Genomic DNA, 22,710 nt, shown 5'->3' with positions numbered 1-22,710 from the left:
CATTGGTGGTAAAAGTGTTAAACAAACCTTCCTTGGCACCCCCAAACTTGGCTGTTATAGGTGTTACAGTTGTAACCAATATAACAGTATCGTAGAAGGTCCTACATTTAAACATCCCCTGTCCGGTATATCTTATGCGATTAAAGAATATTATACGTGTCTGTCAAAAGACGTCATATATCTCATTAAATGTCCGTGTGGCATGGGTTATGTGTGGGAGACCACCCAGAGAATAAAGGAAAGGATTGGACAGCACAAAGCGGCCATACGCAGATGTGACCCGGATGCTCCGGTAGCACATGATTTCACACAGGCTGGGCACAACGTGAGTCAATTGAGGTACCAGATTATCGATGGGATGAGAATGGGCCGACGTGGCGGCAATTTGCAGAAATCACTGTTTAAGAAGGAATCCAGATGGATTAGAACTCTCGGTACCATGACTTCATTGGGCATGAATAAGGATCTCAATATTGGCTGCTATTTGTAGTCAATTTTGCCTAGGTACCTGCCCCCTGTGCGGTATATGTGTCATTAACACTATCTCTGTATTATCCTCGATACGGTCTGGTGCTGGTGCTACTCTATTGCTCTGTACTCTGAGGTATGTGACTATACGGTTGGGCTCCGCGTCCTGGTGCTGATGCAGGGTGATCCATCCTTTGTCAGAGGGGTGAGTCTCCTTCACCTCAAACCTGGCCCCCCCTAGTGTTCTCTACTTTTAGTTCTTGTTGATCTACGGGAGACTCTATTCCAGCTCATTTACATATAATTACCATTATGATTTATTATCTTGTACAAATTCATTTGAAACGCTTGGTTGTTCCATTTTTTTAGGGTGTACTTATATGCATGTTTTATCCTGTCCTAATGTGTATATATACACACCACTTACACTAACTTTGTTTTGTTTACTATTTTAGTTATAGGTAACTTTTAATCTGTCATTTGGGGGGAGCACAAGTGACCCTTCGCTCGGGCTGTCTTTGTGGCCTGCCCCTCTGCTGCTGCCTCCTGTGCTGATATCACTCTGATATAGTAATGCTCCTCATATGCATGTCTGGACTGTGGGGATGATCAAACCTCTCATTGGAGCTCCAACCTGCCACTAAAACCCTATGATGTGACCCTCCAGCCCACTGTGCGTGCGCAGAGTACTCCGTTGTTGATATTATGGACTTTACCCATGGCGCGTAGTGCGCATGCGCGCGCACAACACAGTGGTCTTCGGCAACCTACTGAAGAGAGGACGGCGTCACGGGACCTGAAGCAGAGCCCACAGCTGATGTTCATGTCGGGATTGCGCTCGTAGCACTGATAGATGACGTCATCCTTCCTTTATCACTACTCTAGCTGGGACAGTTCTTCACAGACGCTCCCAGCACTTAACAGGAGCAGGACTGCTGAGTTCCATTTAGACCGACTGTGGTTTGCATTTTTGCCTCACACTATGTATCCTGCTCCTTTTGATCTTTTCCTGTTTGCCATTTCACTTATTATCTTGGTTATTCATTTGTACCTTATTTTATAATTTGTGTGGGGGTTGTTTAGTCTCCTATTGGGACCTGACATTGTTGTTGTGGGTCTGGGGGACAGGGAAGTACCCCTCTGTTCCATTGGAGAGAGGGGGAACGGGCCTGACGAAGGGGTGTTCCCCGAAACGTTGCCCCCTGCTACTTCACCACTTTTTAACCCACCTATGTGTTGTCTTGACCCTTTATTGTATTTGTGCTCACATACCCTATTATCCACCCCCTCCCCCCTCCATTACTCCTTCTGGTTTTGCCTATTATATTTTTATGATTGTTTATTGCTTGTTATCGTTTTTTGATGTAGGGTATGCGGTTCTGCTTATGGTGGTTTGTGTTGCACATTAAATCTCATCTCTTTTGGCATTATCCCGTTCATTTGTTCTATTATCTACAGACAATGTGTGCTGGGCTATTTGTTGCTTATACAATGAATGTACAGTAGCTCATACCTCTGTGAGGAAATGTACTACTGAGATTACGTGGAGATGACTGAGTTGTTAAACAGTTTTTAGGACGCTCTTGGCATCTTTACAATCCTTCTCTTATTCACAACATGGTTGTGATGTTCCATAAGAAGCAGAACCAACAAACATACGTAAGAGAGGATTCTCATAGAAATACAGACTCTCTGCTACTTTCACTGTTTTAAGTGGCTAGAAATGGGTAAACATACCAAAATTGGGTTCGCATTTTTCTCTCGTATTTTTTATGTTTGAAAAATTACAAAAAGTTTGATTGAACTTTTAGCTGCAAATTGATAGTATAGTGCAATTTAGCTAGAGAATCTAATTTGGAAAATGAGTAGGCATTTTTTTAGAGGCAGAATTCCTAATGTGGTACATAAGTGGATGACCCTATTTACAGAATAGTGTTTATAAGCACACAAAGTCAATTTGAGGTGTGTGTGTATGTGTTACCAAAAAAATTGGATGTTTAAAAAAAAACAAAAAAACAGCTGATGTCATTCGCGCGGCACCGCTTGAGGAGCTGGGTCAAGTCCACAGCCTGCATGGTGGTGCCGGGGGAAAGAAAGGTAGAAGATATGCTCGGAAGCCACACTCAGACCGCATTATAAGCGGATCCGCGTTTTAGCGGATCGCGCTATAACGGGGGTTGCCTGTATATATATATTGATGTAGAGGTATCTGTACCGTGTTAGTCGAGCTTAATAATCAAAAACGAATAGACGATACCGTTCTGTGGCTAACAAAAGCCTTTATTTGTGCAATCTTTTGAAATAAACTGATCTCTTCTTCTGGCGGTGTTACAATGAATGGATAAAGCAAGAAACTATCCCTATCATAGGGGGGAGGATTAGGCTTCAGTCACAGATACATTCCAGGATGCACTGTTTTTAAGTAAAAACCTCTTTTGCTTTATCCATTATAATACCGCCGGAAGAAGAGATCATTGTATATCGAAAGCTCGCACAAATAAAAGCATTTTGTTAGCCACAGAACGGTATCGTCCATTTGTTTTTAATTAGATAGATAGATAGATAGATAGATAGATAGATAGATAGATAGATAGATAGATAGATAGATAGATGTGCATGAGCTCTTAAGAGGTCTTGGAAACTTACTGGATCAATGGAAACATGAAGGTTATAAAAACCTTTACAATATATTGTTTTCTTCAGGACCAATATAACTACTAAAAGTAAACATTTGGGATTTAGTTAGGATAAGTACTTTAGTATAAACATAAATGTAAAAAAATTGTACACATTCAAAAGTCAGTTTATTTGGCATCTTCAAATCTTCAATAAAAATATATATTTTAAATATCCTTTGATTGTTCCACACATTTTTAAACTTTAGGAAATCATATATTTCTCCTATTGTCTTATTACGAGCAAACAAAATGAAATAATGCACTTCTTTGATCCTTAATTATTGGGTTACAACATTGTAGACAGACCCATGAAACAGGATATAGTGCTAATAGTTGTAAATGGAGACAAAGACCAAAAGCTATTGACGTGTCCTGAGACCCAACGGCTTTGCAAATGATCAAAATAACAAACCAGTGGGGAAAGCTCATGCCAAATGGGAACCCATTGTATTTATTGATGGTTTTAGAGTGTGCTTGGAATCGGATGAAATAGAAAACCAAAATCACGTCTTCTGGAAAGCAAATGATGAAGTTATGTCTGCCAAGAGCTTTAAAATAAACCTTGCATATGCTGCATTTTCTAATATTAAAACAAGACAGCCACTAAAAGACATTGCCTAGGTCAAGCATTTTAAAGATGTTTAAACTCTATTTCATCCCAGTTACTCACCGAGTATTATTCATAGCATAGTATTTATAGCACTAGGTTCTGGATATTGAAGTACATGATATGTTTTCCATATAGTCAAATGTATCTTAATATGTTGCAAGCTGTGCCGGTTTAGGACATTTATGATCATTTTTAATTTCAAGTTATTTCATTAAAATGTCACTTATAACACATTGCTAATGGAACATCTTCTAGCAACATATAAAACATTATTATTAGTGAATAAAATGAAAAGAAGTGTTTTGGGGTCAAACATGAGCATTATATGCAAGGAAAAAACATTAAAGTTCCTAATGTTTCTGGGCCGCCAAACTGAGTTAAACGTAAACCTGCACCAGATTTAACAAAGAAAGAGACTCCATTACTCGCTCAAAGATATCCCTTTCCTGCGAAATCTGCAGATGGGAGATTGTCATATACAGATCCACATGGTTTCTTGCTGGCTTTAGTAAAACTATGGATGTCTTTAATCAAAGTCTCTCACCAAAATTGTGACCCAACTGGTGCACAATTAATTGCATGATTTTAAAAAGATGAATCTCTAAGTGCTCTCGCTGATATACTTTTTCTTTGAAAGGTTGGTGCTGTGTTGCAGCTTAGAATTATTGCTAAACACAATTCAACAGCTCTTAAGAGGACCTTTCAACTAACCACTTTTCTTTCTGGCAGTGGCTGTAGTAAATTAATATTAAGAGGGTAATTCTATCTCCGGGCAACAAACTAAAATCCTCATTAACTTTGATGGGCATTTCGTCCGCAAAGGCCTTGAACGACGGCTTTGTACTATATAGAAAAAGGCCCTAAAAGTGTGAACGTTTGCAATATTTGGGGAAATCACTAACACATGAAAAACAAGAATTCTGCAAGACTTAGATCCAAATCAGAACTGTAATGTTGAATATCATAACTATTCTGATTTTAAAATATAATTCACATCTTTGAAAAAAATCTGAATATTCTGAATATAGACAGCCTGAATGAAAGTGTATAACAGTACATTAGAACAGTGCGTGCACGTAAAAATATTCAGGCGGTGGCAGAAATGTTTATTTTGTGAAGTTTTGGGTTAGTTTCAGAAAATAATTTGTTGTATTTTGTATTTACTGTGTAGTTTACAAGACAAATTACACAAATTCCCCCATATCAACCACCCACAAGAAAATTTAGGAACGCCCACTGTAATATATTAGCAAATGCACAAAAATGCATTCTCTGGAATTGCATCAAAACTTAATCGAGAACTTGTCTGTGCCAATGATTAAATCAAATTATTATTAGTACTATTATTAATAGGGCGCCAACATCTTCAATAAGCACAGCACAATGAAGGTGTGACAGACAATAGAAAGAAGTGTGTGTGTGCTGAGCACAAGCATTTTAAGGGAAACTTCTTTGTCTTTTGTCCCTGTTTTGTCACAGAAATTATATTTGTGATGGTGCTGTTTTTTATTAAAAATCTCAATTTCAGTGACAAAACACAAAAGGTTTCACTTAGAACGCGCGTGCTCTGCACACACCCAGTTTTAGCTATTTGCACTTCTATATTTATAATAACGGTGAATTGTGTGTGTGTGTGTGTGTGTGTGTGTGTGTGTGTGTGTGTGTGTGTGTGTGGTGTGTGTGTGTGTGTGTGTGTGTGTGTGTGTGTGTGTGTGTGTGTGTGTGTGGGGGTGCGTGTGAGTGCAACTGTGTGTGTGAATGTGTGACTGTGTGTAAATGTGTGTGGGTGTGATTCTGTTTGTGTGTGATTGTGTGTGATTTTGTGTGTGTGATTCTGTGACTGTGTATGCGTGTGCGTCACTGTGTGTGTGCGCGCGCGACTTTGTGTGTGTGTTTGTGTGTGTGCATGACTGTGTGTGCATGACCGTGTGTGCGCATCTCTGTGTGTGTGCGTCACTGTGTGTGTGCGTCACTGTGTGTGCGTGTCACTGTGTGTGTGTGCACGTGACTGTGTGGGTTAGTGTGGGTTAGTGTGTGTGTGTGTGTGCGTGACTGTGTGTGCGTGACTGTGTGTGCATGTGACTTTGTGTGTGTGTGTGTGTGTGTGCGTGTGCGTGTGCGTGTGCGTGTGTGTGTGTGTGTGTTTGACTCTGTGGGTGACTGACTGACCTGGGTGGGTGACTGACTGACCAGGGTGGGTGACTAGATGGGTGACTTGGTGGTTGGGTGACTCTGTATAGAGGGGGCCCACCTGTGCAATAGAGAGATTGGAATGGGTCCAGACGACTCATTATGGAACATGCGGACGACTTCTGGGGTCCTGCACATGCTCGCGGTGCTGGGCGTGCCTGTATGTGCGTGGCGTGAGCCACACCTGCGCATGCTTTCCGTGCTGGCTGCGCATGCTGCCTGCCACGCCTGAGCACGGCAACAGCAACGGCTGCACCTGCGTACGGCGTTGGACACGCCGGCTGTATTGCGAATGTGGGGAGGTGACTATTTGGTCCTGCGCATGCACGCCGCGGCTCACAACCTCTTCTGCGCATACGTATAGTGTTAACCTCGGTGCGGCCTGGAATGGCGTTTTTTGGCACATGCGCAAGGGACACGAACCACGGCCATGTGCGATGGGCGCGCGATGGGAGTGTGACATCACCCGCATTATTTTTTTTGTTACAATGTAAGGATTTTTTCCCCATGAAAACTCTGTAGGTGCCAGCAAAGAATTTTCACTTCAAGAAGGCATAGTGTACAAGGAATATCACAGTATTTATTTATATCAATCCACTCTTCAAGAAAACATGAAGTGTATTTAGCATATACAGTATAAACATTTCCGTCTGCGTATATGTGAATATACAGGTATAAGAATCCTACCATAAGAGCTGCCATTTTAGCCAGTTCAATATTAAAATCATGAAGCATAGCTAACTGGTTCTTTGAATGATAGCAAACCAAATTTGCATCCCAAAAAAATCAGATCATTTGATACCTGAACTCACCTGATAACCTTCCACAGATTCTAGGTAGACTGGCTGCCAAGTTACAGAAACTTCAGAAGATGATAATACATGGCTTGTGACTCCTGTAGGAATTTCCGTTGGTACTGGAAAAAGATTCAAACGAGGAAAAAAGAAAATCAAATGAATAATAATAATTATTATTTTATTTCATATAGCACTTCTCTCACAATTGGGACTCAAAGTACTTCGCAATTACAGTATAGTGTGTGGTACGCAGAACATAGGGATTTTTTTACAGACACGGCCCCTGCCATGTAGAGCTTGAGATCTATGGGATTTTTTTGGTGCCTGCGGCATAGGGAGATAGAGTAACTTGCCCAAGGTCCCAAGGAGCCAACACCAAAAATTGAACCAGGATTCCCTGATTCAAACACAGTGTCATTGTTTACAGAGTCAGCGTCGTTACTCACTGAGCTGCTTCTTCTCGATAGTTGCATTTATAGGAACCTGTGAAGTCTTTAAGAGTGAAGTACTAACACGTTGTCACAAGGAATATGTCGCTGGTATGTTGCTGTACATTGCATAAAGTTTGCAGTATAATTAGACTCAGATGTGTAAGCATTTTAAATAGTTGTCTAAGTAACTTCATTTCTTCTATCGGCAGCATCAGTGGATATAGAATATGGCTATATATGGTATTTTTTTCTTCTTCCCATTTTTCCTTCTATATCCTCTATGATCCCATGGACTTATACAAACGTTGTTATTATTTAAGACCTAATAATTGTCAAACGTTTTTAGGGAATAACTGCAGGCTAGTAGTGGCCCTTGCTGTTATCTGAGGCCTCGTCCATAGTGCAAGATACGGAGCGAGCTACATAACTCACGCTACAAACAAAGTGTGTATTCCAAAGTGTATGGCCATAGTGAGCACAAGCTTGCACGTGAATGGGAAAAAAAAAAACATAATATATTTTCCTAATTGTAAAACACATTTTAGTATTAATTGTGTTGTAACCATTCACTCCTGTATTGGTTTGTGACACATTTCCGACCTTTAGGGGAAAACGGTGACAGGTATTGTAGAGAACTCTGGCACAATAAGGTTCAATATTACACTAATTATTGAGCTCTCCCCAAACCCCCGCAAGCTTTTATTTTTACATGTAATCTTCTTTCTGGGCATCAAGTCAACTAAACATTAGAAAGGCCCCTGTTCATAAAATAATATACTTTCTTATGAAAAAATATCCAAAGGAACAAAAGAATTTTACGGACAAAACTCCATATGATATATTTCTGGGATTTTTTATGATTAGTAACTCAAGTGCTTCTTCTAAAGAAACATCTCGCTTAGAATCGTTTTACTTGCTGCCACGTATGATATTACTAACAAAAGTGCTTAAAAGTCTAATAAATAACAGAAATGGGTTACAACCAGTATTAGCAACAGTACATACAATTAGCTTTTCTTGGTTTTACTTCATATTTGAACAATTGAACAAACTGTTCCAGCAGTTACAGTAATTACACCACCCCACCAGTTTCCATAGGAGACATGTCACAATAATACTGCAGTAACTGCTGACCTCCAGCATATATTGTCTGTCAAGAAATGTTCTACAGTACATAATGTAAAAAGGCATCAGAAGGACATCATAAGGGGTCAATCATCAGGTAATGATAACTAATTATATCATTTAAACTTTAGATACGGAATAAACTGCGTCATAAATACACTGGATGCTAAAATGGCACCTACTGTACATAACTATGGTCCATATTTACTAAGCTGTAATATACCACAGCATACTTTCCGTTGCAAAAAGGCACCATAGCGCCCACTGAAGCTAATGGGCCAGATGGTGTGTTATGTCATACAGTATATTTAGCGTATCACAGTAAATGTTATTGACATCATACATTAGCATCACACTTGTAAAAATGAAAGCAGCCATCCAGGCTGCCCATTTATCTTTTTCAGAATGGGAACGTATGGTTGCCTGGATCTGAACCCCCCTATATTTAACTCCAGGACTTACCATTAAGGTACTGATTTTTCAGTCCCTTCCCGAAGAAACAAAATGGAGGTTTAAATCCCACACGTCACATGTGCCAATCGGAAGCCGCAATGACAGCTGTTACAGCTTTCCATTGGCCCGCATGCTCCAGGAGATTGAAAACTCAGGAAGTAACGCCAGTATCTTTAGTAGATAAATAGCGCAGTTCCGTTCTGGGGTCTCCCTGGTTCTCATCCTGTATAAAAAAGGGTGGGTTGGGTATTGGGGACTGCTGCTTTAAGACAAATAATTATTTTTACACTTATTTTTTTTAATCCTTTTTTAACCTAGCAAAGTAATTACTCCCAAGTAATTCCCTTTATTCATTTTGATTAGTAATTAAGATGCTATCAGCTAAGAGTGAAGAACAATAAGTGATACATATTGTGAAATAGAAACACGCAGCATTCCCATTCCCAACCACATTCATGTTGTACAAGTCTAAAAGAAGTTAAATTTTCCCCATAAAGATGATTAATAGTTTTTTTTGTAGACAATATTATTGGTAAGTGATTGGTGATTTCTGTCTGCATAGTGGAATTGCCTATTTAATATAAAGTGTGTGCGGTCTCCACTTATAATTCATAAATATTGCTATACTGTGAAAATACTACAGATGTACTGAAGATCGGCCAGCATTCCCCATTCTAATCAATAAGGTTTTCAGCGATTGGCCACTTTGAAATACCCCCCTCAGAACTGTGTAACATCAGATTCAATATGTTGAAGGAACGATGCATGGTAACACATGTTTAACAATCCTCATCAATTTTTCCCAATGTGGAGTCTTTAAATAACAGCCACAATTACCGATTTGTTGGTTTGAAATCTGTACAAGCCAAAAAATAAGTACAGTGTATGTAGTTGTATACTGTATACACTCAGCTTGGATGCATTATCATGTAAAGTGCCTTACACAATGGGATAGCAATGAGTAATGCTTTGATCAGGTCACCTACTGTAATTTAACACAGGTTATTTTGTATATTTGCTTTAGTGTTCTTGGGCTCACATCCGTATTTTCTCTTCAGAGAAGATTAATTTATTTTATTAAGCCTTTTTTGTACTAAGCACATCAAATGTCAGGTTGTAATCCCATAGAATGCAAAGACTGGAATAATTCCAAAAACGATTTAAGAAAAGATTTAAGTGAAATGTCAAAGATATATATATATATATATATATATATATATATATATATATATATATATATATTTTTTTTTCTCAAACCGAGAATCCCATACTAAATGAATGGAAACACAAATATACAGATAAGTGTATAACATAGGACACATTATAGGATTAATCAGAAATAAAGCCATAAAAATAACAAAGTAAAACCACCATTATTACCAAGCATACAGTGCTTCCACTGCAGCAATGAATTCTGGGAAATGACATGCAAATGCGCACACAGTTCCACCTTTTGCTTCAAAACCATATGACATGGTCCCCTACAAGCTCATGCTTGCTGCATTGCACAGCTTTTGAGCAAAGCCTGGGTTAAGATGCATAGCCAGTAAACCCACCCACAGACAGCCGTTTCGACCTTAATGGGTCTCATCAGTGTGAGGTTGGTTATACTGGCTTTGCAAAATGAAGCTGGGATAGGTTTCACCACAATATAAATATATATATATATATATATATATATATATATATATATATATATATATATATAAAATCAAAAAATAAATAGATGATACCGTTCTGTGGCTAACGAAATGCTTTTATTTGTGCGAGCTTTCGAGATACACTGATCTCTTCTTCCGGCGATGTTACAATGAATGAAGCAAGCAAAAGCTATACTATAAACAGTGTCTATTGGAATGTTATCTGTGCTGGTCCTTCCCCCGGTGCAGATGTGTTTTATGCTGGAGGTGTCAAAAGGTTCCTGAAAGCAAGTGATGTAAGAGTGTGTACTGTATGTGTATCAGTGTGAATTAACATGAATGGAGAGCCCACAGTATATACAGTGCTTTACAAAAGGTGTGTGTGGAGTGGGAGCGGAAATAAATGGTGTGGGTGGGTGTGGAAATATACACCATGTATATCCGCTCCCACTCCACACACACCTTTTGTAAAGCACTGTATATACTGTGGGCTCTCCATTCATGTTAATTCACGCTGATACACATACACACTCTTACATCACTTGCTTTCAGGAACCTTTTGACACCTCCAGCCATAAAACACATCCACACCGGGGGAAGGACCAGCACAGATAACATTCCAATAGACACTGTTTATAGTATAGCTTTTGCTTGCTTCATTCATTGTAACATCGCCGGAAGAAGAGATCAGTGTATCTCGAAAGCTCGCACAAATAAAAGCATTTCGTTAGCCACAGAATGGTATCATCTATTTATTTTTTGATTATTGAAGCTCGGCTAACACGGTACTGATACCTCTACATATATATATATATATATATATATATATATATATATATACTGTATACACATATACATCAATTCATTGATACTATAGTTGACCTAGGTGTCATTTGTATGTCTATTGGTTTATATAATCATTTACATAATCTTTATCAGTAATTCTAATATTCTGGTTTTACTTTGTTATTTTTATGGCTTTATTTTAGTAGTCGATTAATCCTATAATGTGTCCTATGTTATACACTTATCTGTAAATTTGTGCCAGTGACTATTCCATTCATTTAGTATGGGATTCTCGGTTTGAGAAAAATCTAACAGGTTAAACATATCCCTTGTTAAATTACGGGTTGCTAGGCAACCCACTGGCTATAAAGATACAGATCCTCGTTCATTCACTATCAGCCCTTTGAGAAAGTCGCCCTCTGGTGACGAAACGCGTCAGGGAATTCGATCGCGCCATTACGTCATCACGACGCTGCGCACGCGCACAAGGCCGCACTGAGCGGGAGATTACATTGCGGCTGTTCAAGTTTGAGAGGCGATCTCTGGGACTTCTAAGACTGATTTCTGTCGGCGAAGTACACCTCTGGCTTCTTGTGAGCAGCTACTACTTCCATGCAGCCCTGAGGGAGCTTCCATTTGCGGACGTCTGCTGTTTAGAGACCGAATGGTGGTGATTTATTCACAAATTGCTTGATTGATTTTTACTCTTGTGAGTGCATTTCTTCCCCCCCTCCCTTCCCTTCCTTTTCAATATTAAATGTACAATTTTAAGCTATCGGGCGTATGCTCTCTCTTCTTTTTCTCCTATATATATATGAACATTAACGTAGGTTTCAAACAAAGTTAAGGTCATGTAATACAATGCCTAATTATTAGTAGTTTTATGATTTAATGATTTAGCTCTGTAGTTTCTTGGTCGTGTAGAACATTATTGTGCAATAGTGCTGGACAATAATTGAACAATAATAGTAGTGGTAATTGTCAATGACTAAATAACAGCCAAAAATAATTTTTTGCAACATTATTTTCCCAGAATAGACATTCTTGCCTTTTTTTTAAATTCTCTTCCTGTATTTAACTCTACCACCTATAAATAAATACTTACATTTACTTGATACAGTATGTCTCACTTACCATTCTCTGCTGAATAAATGACTGCAGTGCTGCTATATGGACCGTCTCCTACTCTATTGAAGGCTTTAACCTTGACTTGAAACTGTGTAGAGGGGGTAATTGTATCATCTTTATGCACATATCGACCACTTTCAGGGTTGGTTACAGTTACTTTTCTCCATTCCTTGTCAATAAAGGGTTTGAAGGCAACTATATAGCCAAAGTTGTCACCGTAATGATATTCCCGTGATAAAGGCTGTAAAGAAAACATAACTATATATTTTTATACAAACCACAAAAAAAACCAGCCACCCTAAAATATGAAAGGAAATAATAAAATATGTTTCACGCATCATTTTCTGACAAAGTAATATAGGGATCAATTCATTGGGACCTAATTTTAACCTCAAGTGTTGTTAAACATGCAAAGAACTCTGTAATGATTTGAGTATGGCGAGATATACATTGATACATTTGATAACGTCTTCAAGGTCGAATCACATTGGACCACTGTGGTACTGTAGACATGTTTTTTATCTGTATTTTAAACACCTGAAAATTGACACAGTAGCACAGACAGAACTGTACACATTAAAATTCATTAATTTCTGCCACCTGGCGGATACGCGAAGAATTGCACCCAAAGAAATCCGAAACCATTGAATTAAATCATGATCAACCGCGGTAAACCGCGGGTGCCTGGCGTTGTGAAGGCGGCCGTGAAGGTGGCGTGAATGCGGGAATGCTGCATGAATGCCGTGTGGAATACAGCAGAGCACACGAAAAGGGATTCAGGATTTGTTAAATTAATGGCCGCTGCATCTGTATTTGTGCGCAAAAATGTATATTTCTGCACATTTTATTTGGTGACAGTGCTATAGACATTGTTTCAATGTTGAGAAACAGAAAACAACCTCTTTGTAGACACCAACAGAATGAAAGGAAATATGAAACTTCTGGAGTAACAGCAAAAATGATTGAGGTGTTCCCAATATAGACTGATTGCAGATATAGATTTATTATGACTGTATTTGGCTTACTAACAAGTCTCAGTGTGCTGTGTACAATCACATCCAGAAATAAGAGGTAAAGATGAATGACATTTATTAATGCATTAAAGGTAAAGTCTGTGAGCTAAACTATGGTTATTGGGGAGGAAAGAAGCTCAGAAAGATATTCAGTGTTGGTGTATTTTAGTGCCCGATGCCAATGCTTTCATCAAATCCAGATAATATATTTTATCTACCATGAGGAAAACATTTAGATTATGTGATTTTTAGATACATATCTGAAACTATATAGGCCCATATTTACTAAGCAGTACTAAGCAGTACTTAGAGGTGTGCAAACTTAAAGTTCGCAAACACAACATATTTTGCAGTTCTGCGCAAACTTTTTGTCACGAAAAAAGAAAGAGTGAGGGTTGTTCAGAACAGGTGCCAGGTCACATGGGTCCTCTGACCTTGCTTTTCAAACACAACTTTCTTTTTTAGCAAAACAAAAATGGAAAAAGGCCACAAGATTGTGAGTTACAAAAAAAAAATCTTCGTATTTGTGTCGTCCGAATAAACCTCTTGAGTACCAGAGGAACCTGCATCGTGCTCTTTTCCTTTTGTGCTCCTTTTACTTACAGTATTTATAGACCAGAATAAAACCATCAAGCCTGCATTATTGTAATGAAAGCAGTCACAAAATACACCATATGCCATTGACATACGGTATACCAGCGGTGCTCAACTCCTCTCCTCAAGCCCCTCACAATTGGTCAGGGTTTCAGGATATCCCAGCTTCATCAGTCTTCCACTGAGCCTCTGTATGAGCCACCTATGCTGAAGCAGGGACTGATTAATTCACCTGTGCTGAAGCAGGGACTGATTGAACCACCTGTGCTGAACCTGGGATATCCTGAGAACCTGACTTGTTGGGGGGAGGGGCTTGAGGACTATATATATATATACCATATTTCATATTGTATCAAACACCATTTCCCAGAATTATTCTGACCTGGCCAAATTCTACAAGGGCAGAGTTTCAAGAACAAGTGTACGAGAACCTACATGGATGATATTCTAGTTTGTATCATTTTAGTATTTAGTATACTTACCACCCAGGTTATTGTTAACTCCCGATTGCTTCCACCCCCACCTCCAACATCAGAAGGAGCTACAATAGGAGCTGGAATAGGAAAGAAATGTAAGCTGTTAGTTTCCAAATTCAAACAGCCTATCATTTTGGCATATCCTTTTTACAATTATTTGCAAAATTATATTTTGTCAAAATCAAATGTAATTGCAGTACTGTTGACCTATTGATTAAGCAGTAAGCAGTTTGCAACACTGCCAAAACAAATGGTTAATAGATAATACGCTTTTCTTTTACTTTAGTGGATATTCAGCAATATTCCTTTTTATCTTTCTACATCCATATGGTTTCCCCCCCTAAAGTTATTTAGTCTTTCGATACAGTAGAACAACTGTATTTAATAATAATAATTTTATTTCATATAGCACTTTTCTTCCAATGGGACTCAAAGCGCTTCAAAATTACAGCACAGTGAGTGGTACACAACAATCTTACAGACAGTCCCTGCTCAGATGAGTTTACAATCTAGGAGTTGGTAGATAAACTGACTTTCCCAAGGTCACAAGGAGCCGGCACAGGAAATTGAACCAGGTTCTCCTGATTCAAATTCAGTGTCGTTTACAGAATCGGTGTCTATACTCACTGAGCCACTCCTTCTTTGAGACTAATTTGCAAGATCTTCTAAAAATAGAAAATATCCATTTGTGAAATGTATTTCATCAAGAAAAAAATGTGAACTGTCTGTACAGAGAACAGTATTTATATTGTTGACATATATAAAGTAGGAGATAAGCATGGGACCAATAAGTACATGTTTGGATTGTGGCACAAGTTTAGGATTGGTAGGGCTAAAGGAATTATATCTCTGATCTGACAAATGCATAGATGACAAGTCCTTGAACTCAGTTGAAGACGTTGTTCATGTGACCGTAGACAAAAGTCTTTCCATGTGGTTTGGAAGCAAAAACAGCTTAAAAGATCAATACAGAGTATGAGTATACAGAAGCTGTATTGTTCTAACAAGAGAACTCTGTATTTACTTTATATAGAGAAGCACACATTGGGGGTTATTCATTAAACTGCGGTGATGCCGATCAAGACACAATGATTGGAGCTTCCCATTAAAGCTAATGGTTTGCTATAAATCTTGGTACAGCAGTGGGAATCTCAATTTTTTTGTACCACAGTTCCCCACAGATACTAGTCAAGAGTTTGGGTGATATTATCCAGTGGTAACATCTTTGAAGCAGCTCATCCCATTTTAAATTCTAGCATCCACTTCTCGTGACCTTGACAAAAGTCACTTCATCTCCCTATTGTAAACTCTATATCACAGGGGCAAATGCCAGAAAAATGTGCTATGCTGTGTATTGCCTGCGGCACCGGAGTTACTGCTCTGATGTTTTTAAAACTGCTGAAAAGAATGTACCAAATGTGAGGGCACACTCTCCAATCTGCACTATAGTGCTCTACATTTATACCCTTTAAGATTATCCTCACGGAAGGATCTACATAAAGAAAGTAGCCCCAGTTTTGCTATGAGATTATTTACTTGACAACACTGTGAGTAGAAATTTCGGAAGAGCCAAATTCTCAACCTATACACACATTTGAAAACGTTATTGTACTATTTTTATGTTTTCTTTTCTTTCTACTTTGTGCCTTCTCCTGCTCCCCTTGGCCCTACAGACATAGTTACATAGTTACATACCTACCTAGATACATAGTAGATGAGGTTTTAAAAAGACATACAGGTGCACCGATGAGTATTCTAAACCTGTCTTGGAAAATCTGGGGCTATCACCAACAAGACCCAGGTACATGTTGGGTACATGCTGCAACATTTCAGTGACATTTCTGCGGAAAGACTAATGGCCCATCGGATTAACACAGCAGGGGTCCCTGGCTGTCCCATTCAGTTTGATCTGTTTGATCTGTTCATCTGTGTATAGTGCGTGAGTTTACAGATGAAATCTCTGGTTCTGGACGATCCTCCATGCAGGAACCCCCTCCCACCCCTGCGTGCTTTGGGTGTGAGCCACCTGGTTCGTGGGCCAGTTTGTTGGGCTTGCCCCCGTGCTAAAATTTTCCAGCCAGCCCCTGACAACCTCCCTTCATCAGGTGCATGATATACCCTTTTGGCAAGTAAGGAGAGTGCTGGTCAATATTGATTATTGTTAAGGATTACTCACCAAAATCCATTAGCGGTACTTTAATACAGGGGTGCGACAACTTTTGGCCCTGCGCCCTCCTGCCTACTCAGCCCTAGTGCTCGCACCCCTCCTACCTGGTATCTGGCGTCAAATGATGCTGCGTCGTTGCTGAAGCCGTCAGAGAGAAGGTAAGTTAGTTACAGAGGCCTCGCGCGGTACCCCGGCATTTCATTAAAATGCCATGGAGGAGAGCGCGGGACCTCTGTAACCGCCGCGCCCCCCAAAAAATTATCGTGCCCCTCAGTTTGAACACCCCTGCAGTAATAGATGCTACATCTATATACTAAAGGAAGGGTAATATACATTGGGCCCTATCTTAGAGAGAAGATATTTTTTTACTGACAGTTAATGCACATTACACATTTAAAGTGAATTAGAGCAGTACGGCTTTTACATGTTCTTATCGGGGGATTGGCAAATGTTTCAATGCAAGAATAACATTTATGGGAAATTAAATTTATCCTCATGAAAAAGAAGAATATTTTATAAGTTGTAATTGTCCCAAAAAGATGCCTTGCATTATGGTTACTGAATCGTGCTTAAAAAAAAATAAAAAAACCTATAGCTGTTATGTCAATAAGATGATATTTTGTGGAATAGCCATATACGGTACATATTACAAACCATGCTACAAAATGTTTATATAGTGCATTTCAACACACGTTCCCAATAAATTACTACATCTATTAATTCCATTGAAAAACCTGACTAACGGGTACATGCTTACCCAGAACAGGTGCATGTGAGAGACCTTCCCACCCTCGGACACCAGGGAGATTCAAAACCCTAAATAAAATATAGTCAAAAATAAAACCCAAAATAAAGGCATACACATCTTGCAATGTAGCACATGGAAACTACTGTGTACGTACCGGCTCCGTGTGTTGTAATTTTGGGCGATGGCAAACTAGGATCTCCTATTCCTAATGTGTTTGTTGCTGTAACCCGGAACTCATACTCCATCCAAGGGATCAAATCCACCACCTTTGCCATCTCCATATTTCCTTCTATATCTCGGCGTTCTAAAAAGAAGAGCATAAAACACTGTATTACTATAACACATGAGCTAAAGTTATAAGCTTCATGACTCCTTGTCTAGGTCTGTTACCGGTCACTTGCGAGTAAGACCAGTGATTTGGTATGCAATATGTGTCCATCTCAAGCTATGCCATATCTATGATAATATTATAATTAATATAATATTTCGCTTCCTCATTCATTTTGATGTATTAAAAGAACAAGGATAGTAGAAAAGTTTTACTATAAAAATAGGGGTGTACCTTTATATTTCACTTCCAGAAAAATCGATTTGCACCCTATACTTGTGAAAGGAGGTGGTCATTTTTAGATGAGAAGACAGAATGAAGGAATACACGGCTAACTGGTTAAATAGGGATAGTTATAGGAGGAATAGGGAAAGGGAATTTTCCTGGACAGCGACTAAAGAATTAAGCAAATGAGAGACAGAAAGGACGTAGAGAAAGTTTCTAAAAGAATATTCAAATGTCACCTTTTCGTTTTTCTTTTATATTTTACCATAGAGCAGGAGAGCGCAATCTTTTCTCCCTGTGCCCCATGCCGATTTTTCTCCTCTCCCCGCGCCCATCCCCCACTCCTCTTACCTCGGCTCCGGCGTCGGTGTCATGATGTCCTGTTGCCATGGCAACGTGACATCACATGGCCGTGTGTCGTTATTTGATGCAGCGCTGCCATGGCAACACGTCTCCGGAGCCAAGGTATGTGCAGTTTACAGAGGCCTTCGCCGCTTCCCCGGTACTTCATTTAAGTGCCTTCGGGAAGCGTGCGAGGCCTCTGTAAACCCTGTGCCCCCGCAGACAGCCTCACGCCCCCCATTTTGTGCACCACCGCCATACAGCATGCTTATGTCTGCATACACAGAAATACTAAAATACATGTGAAACATTTTTTAAACAAGATTTCAAGTACATTATAACAGAGTACACAGTGCATTATTGAGGCCTATTCATTAAAATAAAACACTAAGTGAATTTTCTCCCAAAAACATAATTGAAACCTTATCGCGTGTCCAAACCGTGCAAACATGTTTTACACATTTTGCTTTTTGCTATAGAATTGAGTGCAAATTTTGTATGCAAATGAGGCATACAAGCACAATTACATTTTCATTGGGTGGACATTCAGTTGCAAGTTTTCAGATCGTCGGTAAAATCACAGCCACAAATCTCACCTCTCTTAGAAAGACCTAATAGGACTTTTGAGGGGAAAAAAAAAAGATGATGTTTATTTCATTGATCTGATGTGTGTAGTCAAGGACTATTGCATGCTGAATAAATACCATCCAGTTTATAAAGTTCCTGGCGCCCTTTTTGCCTGCACCTACATCCACTCTTCACAGCCCTGGCCTGAGCCCACATGGAAGAAGACCCTGAGATCCAAGGTAACCCTATGATCTAACACTCTAATGAGCAGGTCTAAACTCTGTCAGTAACATCAGAGAGACACTTATATATGTACACCCTAACTTCCACAGTTGGGGGAGGGGGGAATAGGGGTTTTACACTGGGAAATATGCTAATTTTAATTATTTCAAAACCACAAAAAAACAGCGCACAGAAGGACAGTATCAGTAAAAGTTAATTTGTAAAGGTAAATAAAACAAGTTAAAAACTCACATAGACATATGTGAAAGGCTATAATGACTGAAGCCACCCCCCCCCCCCCCAAACCGAGGAAAACATCAGAACTGACTGCGGATACGGGGTCGCCTGGTGGGAATAGTTACACAGCACGTCAGGGAGGAATAGACTGGGCTAAACCTGGCTGACTAGTGTGATTGTAGTCTGCAACCCCGTGGGAATGTCAGACGTCTGAAATAACAGCGTGATGACAACTACCTCAACGTGTTTTGGATAAATATACACTTCATCAGGGGGAGGTCTAAGGATCTCAGGGGTGTCCTAGAAATATGATCATAATCCCGCCTCCAAAGTGTCATCCAATCAATGAAATGTAAAGATCTCATGCATAAAACTGTTGTATCAGTATTTACATTTTATTGATAGGCGCATACTCACCTGTTTGCTTAATTATAATTATTTTAATATATTTAACTTATTTTAACATACTTAAATGAATATATTTTACAGGTACATCAAGTACACAGGTATTCTCCGCATGTGGAGTAAAGGTTAATACTGGCTAAGGGGTACCCTCGCTCACTCTGGCAAAAAAAAGTGCATGCACATAACATGTTAGACAGTGCAATTGTTATGCATAAATAAAAATGTTGCTGAAAACTGCACATTTATATTGCATCAAATGGCATGTTGTTATTTTTTTTTTTACAATATCGGAGTTTAATGAATGGATCCTACTGTTGTTACACATAGTAGCTCACTTTATTGCAATGAAATGACTGATAGTACAAAATTATGTTTTGTATATTACAATGAAATCCATTCTGGGATATTCAGCATCATGAAAGGCTAGAGGATGAGGAGGAAATTAAATTCATATTTGGGTCAAAAGTAATTGCTGTAACCATTCTTGATTATTTGTGTAGGAATTTAATATAAACGAGTTAAGTGAAGGTGAGACAAAAATAAAGCTTTTCCTCTGTCTCTTGTGATCATCCTCCCTACTCGGTTCTAATAATATTATTATACTACTGCTCTCTTCATACACTGTTCTGAACAGTTGTACTTGGATAATTTTATATGATTTGGGTCAACTTTGGTAACATACGGTATGTCATCTGTGGCAAAGCCAACAGGATATGAACGGATGAATCATTAACCCAAAATTGACAGTATGTGTACTTGTCTATTTTTGTGGCTGTGAGTACTGATGTTACCCCTGACAATCATTATATGGTACACTTAGCCTACAATGTGCTGTACATTTGCTATGTTGGCAGGAAAGAAAAATTGTAGGGCATTTTTATTCTCACTTTAAATTAAAGATCATCCAAGTGTTAAAATTATGCATATACGAAGAAATAGGGTATATTTTATGTCAACACTCTGCTGCCATGTATTATGCATGATGCTAAAAACAGATTTTTTTTCTGTATCTTTAGTATGTGCTTAAAAATATCTTTCAAAATGACTAGTTTTATCCCTGAAGCATATCTCTTTGAAATACACAAATACAATTCACCTGTAAGTTTAATTTTTTAACTGATAAGTGACATGTCTTGTACAAAAATAAAACGTACAAAAATGCCGTATTTTAGTGACCTTTAAAAATTTCTTAGGCCGAGTCCATGGTCCCTGCTGGCGTGCTGAGGCGCGCTGAGGCGCAGGGAAAGCGGGTGCTTTCCCTGGCCTTGCGGTTGCTTACCGCAAGCGCTCTCAGCAGCCGTCAGGGGGCGGTCCGGGGGCGGCCGCGTCACTGGCCGGGGGCGGGCCAGTGACGTCACGGAGATGGTTCGCCCTCATTGGGCGAACCGCTCACGTGACCGGCCTGTCTCGCCGGCAAGCGGGGGGATTTAAAATTCCCCCAAGACCTGCGCTTCCGCAAGCACGCGGAAGCGCAGGTGAGCCCCTACTAAAGCCGCTCTAATTGCGGCTGTAGGGGCTCAGTGCTGAGTGGGAGCGCGCGTCAGCACGCTTCCGCAAGCACGCAGCAAACATGTCCGGGGCCTTAGACTGCATCCCTGCTGGCGCTGACCTCGCTCATGCTTGAGAGCGGTGACGTAACCAGCTCTCCAAGCATGAGCGCCGGGTGTCCTGTGTATTTTGCAAGCGTGCGCGGAGAGAAGTTGGGGGCATGTTGAGCGCGCTTAAAAATTCTCTTTTTTTTGGTCTCCCCAAGCGCCAAACTTGGTAGGGCATGCGGGCCCGCGCATGAGCGCACGCGCCGCGTGAGCGGGGAAGGGACAATTTAAATTGCAGAAACTAAACACGCTCAGCGGTAGCTTGGCCACAGCCTTAAAGCAGCAGTCCGTGCTGATAACTATTTTTTTGCATTTTATTTTACTTTAAGAGATCTCTTCTTGCTCTTTCCGATGCTGTTTTGCAATTTTGCTCCATTCAGAAGATACAAGTGTTTAAAAAATGAAGAGCCTGGGAGGTGAAACGGAGTCCTGTGCGCTCATATAAAGCTTCAGGGGGGGGGGGGTTGTTTTAAAACCTATATAAATGCAGCTAATATTTGTCGATTTTAATCCTTGATAACTTTCTCAAATGAATAAAAAGAAACAGAAAGAATGCCTAAAGCATAAATATTCCACACAGGCGCCAACAATTGTTGAAATGGCTTATTAGCCTTGATAACAACTGTGTTTATGCCAGTGGCCATATTTGAATGACTCCACCAGTTAACAATATTAGTTTATTAACAATAATAATTGACAATGAGTTTATTAACTCTTTGTATTAACATTCCCAATACTTTGCCAGTTATGTTCTAGGTTATTTACTGTCATTTTGATTTCCTTTTCTTTCTCTTGTCTGTTGTCTATTACACCACCTGTCTTGTCCACCAATGCATCAACCCATTCACTGGAGGGGGCTGCAAACTTTCTTATGGTCTTATTGCTTAGTACTTCTTAGCAAATATGGATCCTAATATTTTCCACTTGACCTCCTACCCTCATTTTCACTGACCTATTGTAACTACATTTTCTTACACAGATTCACAGATCTCGTTGTTCTACTCTACATCAAACTGTATCTTAAATCTTATTCATGCCTACAGCTCCGCACGTTCTCTTCTTGTCACCTACAGTATTTTCATTCTCTTTTTTCATGCACAACAAAGCTGGACTATAAAGCAATATGTTGCTTTCATGCCTCTGAACATTTCTGGAGTAATGCATTCACTCAAGCTGACAATTCTAATTCTTTGCTCATGGTTCAATACAGCTTTCATTATTGTAAATATACCTGGTCCCCCGTTTGTCTCATTACCTCTTGCCACAGCTGCGACTGGCAGCGGAGGCTGGGGGGAGCGTGGGGCGAGGGTGCAGAGCTGTGGAGGGTAGTGGAGGCATTGCGGGCAGTCAGGTGAGGTGACCGGGTCGCCGGAGGTCCGTGGCGGCTCCCTGTGCAGGGCGCCGCCATCTTGGTATTGATCGCGCATGCGCTGTGCAGTTTCGCATACGCAGAGGAGTCCCCGGTGCGACGGCCATTAGACGGAG

At 39.8% G+C, this 22,710-nt stretch overlaps 1 protein-coding gene across 2 annotated transcripts in view; it reads right to left on the bottom strand.

The window, feature by feature from the left end:
• The window catches only part of CNTN1 (contactin 1), a 296,276-nt gene that overhangs the window by 34,906 nt on the left and 238,660 nt on the right, over positions 1 to 22,710 (bottom strand). For both annotated transcript variants that reach the window (XM_075600076.1, XM_075600077.1), the window contains 4 exons: positions 17,459 to 17,608; positions 14,396 to 14,466; positions 12,313 to 12,547; positions 6,759 to 6,862 (listed from right to left, as the gene is read on the bottom strand). In XM_075600076.1, the coding sequence (XP_075456191.1) occupies positions 6,759 to 6,862; positions 12,313 to 12,547; positions 14,396 to 14,466; positions 17,459 to 17,608 (560 nt within the window). The remainder of the gene's footprint in view (positions 1 to 6,758; positions 6,863 to 12,312; positions 12,548 to 14,395; positions 14,467 to 17,458; positions 17,609 to 22,710) is intronic.

Source organism: Ascaphus truei, chromosome 5, assembly GCF_040206685.1.
Source record: "Ascaphus truei isolate aAscTru1 chromosome 5, aAscTru1.hap1, whole genome shotgun sequence".
Classification (NCBI taxonomy): Eukaryota; Metazoa; Chordata; class Amphibia; order Anura; family Ascaphidae; genus Ascaphus; species Ascaphus truei.
The sequence above is the reverse complement of the archived record's forward strand: the minus strand, read 5'-3'. Positions and strand labels throughout refer to the sequence as shown.